The sequence below is a fragment of the Muntiacus reevesi genome, chromosome 19, assembly GCF_963930625.1.
Source record: "Muntiacus reevesi chromosome 19, mMunRee1.1, whole genome shotgun sequence".
NCBI lineage: Eukaryota > Metazoa > Chordata > Mammalia > Artiodactyla > Cervidae > Muntiacus > Muntiacus reevesi.
Window position 1 is genome coordinate 27,964,232 of NC_089267.1, and position 7,492 is coordinate 27,971,723.

General features: G+C 35.0%; 1 protein-coding gene across 1 annotated transcript; it reads left to right on the forward strand.

Annotated features, from left to right (window-relative positions):
* The first annotated feature begins 4,059 nt into the window (after positions 1-4,059).
* Positions 4,060-4,389, forward strand: LOC136150697 (large ribosomal subunit protein eL29-like). The gene has a single exon (XM_065911399.1). It carries the CDS (start codon positions 4,060-4,062, stop codon positions 4,387-4,389), a length of 330 nt encoding a protein of 109 aa, XP_065767471.1.
* The last annotated feature ends 3,103 nt before the right edge of the window (positions 4,390-7,492 follow it).

Below are 7,492 nucleotides of genomic sequence, written 5' to 3' on the forward strand. Positions count from 1 at the left end.
AAAACTGACCTTTTCTAGTCCTGTGGCCACTGCTGCCTTTTCCAAATTTGCTGGCATATTGAGTGCAGCCCTTTCACTGTAAGAAAAAAAAGAAAATTAAGAAAAAGATGATATAAAACTAGGATTAAAAAGCAAAGATGAAAAGACTTCCCCTGATGGTCCAGTGATTAAGAATCCTCCTTGCAATGAAGGGGAATGCAGTTTCAATCCCTGGTTGGGGAACTAAGATCCCACATGTCGCAGAGCTACTAAGCCCATGAACCATAACTAGGGAGTCAATGGGCCGCAATAAAAGATTTGAACATTGCAACAAAGAACTTGTGTGTGGGAACTAAGACCCAATACTGCCAAATAAATTTAAAAACAAAAACAAAGATGAAGGGGAAATGAAATATTTAAAATTAGATGCTTAACCAAAGAAAATTCCTCTAAATCTTGTCTTAAAAATACCCTCCGAATATCAAAAAGAACAAGAAGCAGAAACACAAATTCCCTATTTCATGTAAGTATTACTAGAAGCCAGGAGATATTTGTAACCCCTTCCACAATAGATTATAAACTTAGAAAACAGATAAAGAAATGGAATATGCTTTAGCAGAGGGGAAGACCATTCAAAGTCAAGTGATTAAGACAGAGAACCCTGATGCAAAATAAGTCAGTTTGTATTCAAATACCCCCAAAGCCTCAGTAATGAGAGATTTCAGGTATTTCAGAAGGTAGGCATGTCAGGGATTTGAAGTCAACAGGAATATCTATGAATCTTTAAAAAGAGCAATAGGACTCCATCTGCCTCCTCTCATTGCAATTAGGTAATTAGCCCTTAGGCACACTGCAGGAAATGAGCTTTCTTTTTCCCAAGAGAAACTAAACCTGAATTGTCTCTAAATTGGAAAACAAAACCCAAGACAATTCTGGAGTAAGACATAAGACAATTTCACAGTGGTGATGGGGGAAGGTAAGATAGGATTTAGTAAAAATCTACATAGTCTATTGTGAACTACACAGCTCCTAGACTACCCAGCCCCCGAATGCCAGCTGTCAAATTTACAGCCACAGCGCAGGAGTCTAGAGACTCTTTCCTGGAAGCAATTAAACCATCCAACAAGATTCCCATAGGTCCATCAGTCCAAAGGATAAATCTGACCCAACACAAGAGCTTCTAAGCCCTTTATTGGTGCTTCACTCTTGAATGTATATTGATTATCAGAGAATGTCCAAAGACAATCTGAAACATGAAAGGCAATAGACAAAACTAACTGGGAAGTTTATGTCACAGAAAGCTAAGATAATTTATGGGGGGAAAAAGAAAATTTTGAAGAAACTGTATAAATATTCTCGTAAGATGTGATGCTTTTACTTTTGTGAAAGATTAGGATTCCATGAAAATAGGAATAATCATAAAACAAAAATGTGTCCTGGAAATGAAAAATGATAACCAAATAAATATCCAGTGAAAGGGTTAGAACATAAAGTCAAGGAAATCTCTTAGAAAAAAATAGAGAAGTGAAACAAAAATAATGGTAAACAGAAAATCAAAAGAAGAAAACTGTAAAATTGATCCAAGATGCCCCACATTCAACAAATACCTATTACCAAAAGAATTAATAAAGAAGAGAGCAGGGAGAAAATTGTTTCCTCCCTCAAAAAAAAAAAAATTAAAAGAGAGAAATATTTCCCAGAATGTGGTAAAATAATCTGTGTATAGGAAGGGCCAACTGAATGTTCAATAAAATTAAAGATGTGCAGGGAGAATTTTTCCACTTTTTTAATAAAATTACATGAAAATACTGGGAATGGGTTTCTCTGCTATAACATGAGATGCTAAAAGACAAAGCTATGCATTCAGAATTCTTTGAAAATAAATTTTAATCCTAATTCTATAGACAAAATATTAATCAAATTTAAGGTAAAAATACTTTTTCAAATATTAAAAACAAAAAATGCATTACTCTTTTTCCTTTTTTCAGGAAGCTATTAGGAAAATTCTCTTGTAAAATGTGTGATTAAATAAAAAAGAAGAAAACATGAATCTTGAGAAACTGAAGTCAAACCTGAGAGATATACAAAAGAAATTCCAAAGTCAAAGAGAAGCCTAGGAAGGAGAGAAAGGATGGATGGTTTCAAAAGTCATTCCAAAAAGTAAACAAAAGATTATTTAACAAGTTTAAATTGTAGAAAATCTACTGAGAAACATTTTGGAGAACTGTTTGAAGGGGTAGAAAACTTAACTCCTGGTTCAAAGAAGCCAAATAAATGAAAAAATATGAAGCCATGATTAACTCCTGGAAACATTTTAAAATGTAAGAAAAGAACTTATTTTTATCATTTAACAAAGCACTGAAAAATTTGCATAGTCATAGCAATAATTCTAACTATGTATTTTACAAATTGAGTTATAAATATACAGAGCAGATGTGGGAATTATAACGAGAATGTAAAAGAACTAAAATCTCTACCTATTTTGAGAAAGCAAATATGAAGTATCTAAACTGAATGAACCAAGAACTATCAACACTTTGACAGTATTCAGGAATAGGTAAGTAAACACCACAAAATAGTTTAAAAGTTGAAAATAGTTGTCTTTAGTGAGTGGTAAAAGCCAAGAAAACTATGAATAAGAGGGGCCTCTGGTTTTATTTGTTTGTTAAGTCTTTGCAAAATTATGTGCATGTTTTACTTTGGTAGTTTAAAAAATCAATATAGTTAGAATTTTAAGGGATATTTAATGTACTTTGACCACATAGTATACACAGAAAGTGGAAAACAGAATAGCTAAATCTATTTTCTACCAGTTTTCTGACTGTGCTAGGCTTTTAACCAGCACGTCAACTGTTAGTGAATCACCAGCAATTTTTTAAACACAAGTCCCCCCAACTGGGGACTCTCTTCAAGTCCCCAATCCCAGGACAGGCACAAGTCCAAATTGTTTAGGAAGTTCAATCTGGTAAATGTCGACAGAGGTCTTAGATATTTCTATAAGATATTCATAAGTAAAATGAGGAATAATTTAATACACGTTTCTTTGAAGAGTTTTACACAAAATGTGCCTTTCTGAGTATATTTATAAATGATGAACAGTCTATAAGAACATTCAGGTTTTTTTCCTGAGATATTCCTACACTTCCTAAACTGCCAAGGGATCCCTTGATCCCTTTGCCAGACAAAATACTTAATATTTTGCATTGATTTACATTAAGCTATCTTTTAACAGTTAGCACATGCCAAAATCTCCAGCAAATCAGTTACACATACTATTTCCTTTCATCTCTATAATTCTGTGAGATAAGCACTAGTACAGAGATTCAAAGAACTTACAGGACCATGGTGGTTGCGCAATGAGCATAGAACACAGACTAGGCCTTTTGCCACTTGTTCAGAAAAAGGTAGAATTTTTTTTTTTAACCAGTGCTTAATGTCATAAGGCTTCAAAATAGTTGTTGAGTAATCTAGATCTGTAATTTAATGTCAACAGAGATTAAATGTTCCTTTTAGTCAGAAGATTTATTACATCCAATTTGATACATTTAGTCTGTTTATGCTTCTGAATACTAACACAATCAAATCTAAAGAAGCAGAATGATGACTCAAGGGATTATTAATTTTTAATAGAGTTCTAAACTAAAGCTTCTACATGAGGAAGAATCTGGAGGAACATGTAGTGATGTCTACAGCATACTTCGAAATACATCAAAAAGTGACATGGATGGCTGGAGGAATAGAAAAAATTGATAGATGGCTAAAAACGTGAAAAAACAAGTATAGTAAAATGTTGATGGTAGAGTATATTGATGTTCACTTATAATTCTTTCAACTCTCTATTTATTTGAAAACTCACCACGATAAAATATTAGAGGGGAAAAAAAACCCACTAAAGCATCTAGATCACACTGTTTAATAGAAATGTGAGTACCACAGTTTTGAATCTATATAATTTGAGTTTAAAATTATATACAATTTTACTTTTTTTAGTAGCCACATAAAAAAGAGAAAAAGAAACAAGCAAAATTAATGCTAATATCAATCGTGTATTTTGGGGTGCACCCCAAGTTACTGAGGAACATGTGCTTTGCCAAGAAGCACAAGAAGAGCTTGAAGAAGATGCAGGCCAACATTGCCAAGGCCATGAGTGCGTGTGCTGAGGTCGTCAAGACTCTTGTGAAGCCCAAGGAGGTTACGCCTAAAAACGCAAGAGGCGGCAATTGTAACCTCAGTCGACTTGCCTACAGTGCTCATCCCAAGTTCAAGAAGCGTGCTTGTGCCCACATCGCCAAGGGTCTCGGACTCTGCTGGCCAAAGTCCCAGGACAAGGCTCAAACCAAGGCTAAGGCACCTGAAGCTCCAGCTCAGGCTGCCAAAGATGCCCAGACCCCCACTAAGGATCCAGGGTAGAGACCTTCTTCATCTGCCAGTGTGAGGACAGAAGGACTCGTGTGAGCCCTGGGCTGCTGTCTGCATGGGGTTGATGTCCTCCCCTGCTATTTGCACAAATAAATCTGAGATAGGGAAATTTTAAAAAGCATATTTTATTTAACCCAATACATTCTTTTTTTTTTTTTTTTTTTTTTTTTTTGACTGCACCCAGGTGGCATGTGGGATCTTAGCTCCCGGATCAGGGATGGAGCCCCTACTCCCTGCAGTGGAAACACAAAGCGTCAAAGACTGGACCACAGGGAAATCCCTAACCCAATACACTCATTTGTTATTTTCAATACGTTATCAATAAAAAAATATTAATGAGGATTTTTTCATAAGAAAACTTTAAAATCTAGTGAGTATTTTCCATATGCAGTGCATCTCTACTCAAATTAACATTTCACTATGCCAAGGAGCTACCTGTGACTATCTGTTAGCACTACTAGTAAATACACTTGCTATCATGTTCATAAACCCATTTTAAGTAGTTGCCTAAATCAAATATAGGGATAAAAATAATTTCATATGATAATTATAACATAATAAATTATGACCACTTATTAGTGGGTCTTGACCAAAAAAAATTTCCTTAAAAATTGTATATATTTCAAAATATATATTCAAATAAGTTTCTTCTGTTGCTTATTCTTGGGAATAATCCAACTGGTAGATGAGTATAGAATAAAAACCTATAAATCACAGTTTTAAAAATACAACCCTTGCCTCTTCCTACTCTTCCTTACCTTTCCGTGTGTGTGTTACACACTCAGCAGTGTCTGACTCTTTGTGACCCCATAGACTGTAGCCCTCCAGGCTCCTCTGTCCATGGAATTCGCCAGGCAAGAATACTGGAGTGGATTCCCATTTCCTTCTCTAGGGGATCTTTTTGACACAGGGATCAAACCCTGATCTCCCGCATTGCAGGAAGATTCTTTACTGTCTGAGGCACCAGGGAAGCTCCACGTAAACCCCTTTCCATAGTTACACACAAAATATAAAGAAAAAAAACTGTTTTCCAAATTTTAAGAAATATTTTATCAGATTGTGGCGTCTTCTTCAGCATTTTTATCATTTTTCTCGTTTAAAACTCTGATAATATTCTGATTGCTAATATCACAGCACACCTCATAAATGAAAGTAGAAATACAAATATTGACACTGCATGTAGATGAAACTATTTCTATGTTGTTTGGAGACTAGTTGTATTCCTGGCATAGATGGAATTTCTAGGATTAGGGATAAATAAACCATTGATCTTTTCCTACAGGATGAGATTATTAGCTAAAATCTTAATGATCACAAAATAAAAAGCCTCTTCTGTGACATATGTAACAGTAAAATTATAGGGAAAAGTGTTCGTCCTGTATTTCCTTAGTGACTTGAAGCAAATATAATTAGAATCCTCAAATTTCTCACTAAATGAGAAAATCAATACCAATCTTTAAATAGAGTTGTTTAGTATGATATATTAAGGTTAATATGACTTAACCTATTCAATGAGATAGTAATCAATCAGGGAATAAAACACATCCTCATTAAACTTGAAGCTAAAAGCCATCTGCACCCAATGACTGGATGTTAGGGTACCAAGGCCTGATCACCTTGTTTTTAATTCAGACAACTCTGAAGGGCCATCTCTACTCCAGAGTTCCCTAAAGCATCACCTCTGGTTTCTGCTGCAGCTCAGCAGAGTTCACATTCTTTTTTCCACACTCACTTCCTTCACTCTTTTACAGATGTTTCTAAGAGTGCTTCCGAATAAAATTCATGCGTAAAAATCTCCACTTCAAATAATACAAATGAATTTATTTATAAAACAGAAACAGACTCACAGACTTAGAAAACGAACATGACTACCAGGTGGGAAGGATTGGGGATGGGGAGGGATAGTTAGGGAGTTTGGGATGGACATGTACACACTGCTGTATTTAAAATGGATAACCAACAAGGACCTACTGAATAGCACAGAGAACTCAATGTTATGTGGCAGTCTAGATGGGAAGGGAATTTGGGGGAGAACAGATACATATATATGAATGGCTTAGTCCCTTTCCTGTCCGCCTGAAGCTAACACAACATTGTTAATTGGCTATACTCCAATATAAAATTAAAATTAAAACAAAAAATCTCCAGCTTAGAGTTTATTTTCAGCAATGGAGGTATTTGACAGATTCTGGCCAATCAGGCTGTCATCCTGAAAGACAGTATACCACCGCCATTTGGAAATGAAGTACTATTTCCAAAATATTCATGCCAGTTTAAAGGAAATACAGATGATAGAGGAGCAGGCTAAATTTTACCCTGAATGAGCAATCAGAAATTTTTCACTGTGAGAAATTCTACAAAATAATCAACCAGATTGTTTTCAATAGATAAAGTCAGGAGAAAGAGGTGAGTAGGATGTGGGAGAGTGAGGGGAGGGGGAGTGGGAAAAAGATGGAGAAGGAGTGGGAGAGAGAGACACAGATACTAAGAGATGCCACAAATGGACAAGATTTAAATGATATATCAATCAATTACCTTGTGCAGATTTTATTTTAATCCGTATTTAAACTGTAATGTGTATTTGTGAGACAACTGGAGACTTGGTGTTTGATTATATTAAATACTTACTATCAGCATTAATAAGTCACCCCCAAGCACTAGCAAAAAAAAACAAAAACAAAAAAAACTTATGGCTAGTGTTTGGGTGTGACTGTTATTAAAGCTATATGATTTATAAAAGGGTCCTCGTCTTCCATTGCTACCTGCTAAAATATTTACAGATAAAATGATAGGATGTCAGGAATTTTCTTTTAAATAACACAATGGAAGGAAATGGGTGGGAGTATAAGATGAAACAAGATTAGACTTGAGTAATGACAGTTAAACCATGAAATAGGGTCATGGGGAATTATTTAACTATCTATTTACTTTTCTATATGTTTGGAATGTTTTATAGTAAAAGCCTCTTAAAACTGAAAAAATAATTACAAATAAATTTAAGAAATATGTCAGTTTTGCCTTAATCCTATCACAGGCAAAGGAGAAGGTACTGTCAGCCCACTCCAGTACTGTTGCCTGGAAAATCCCATGGACA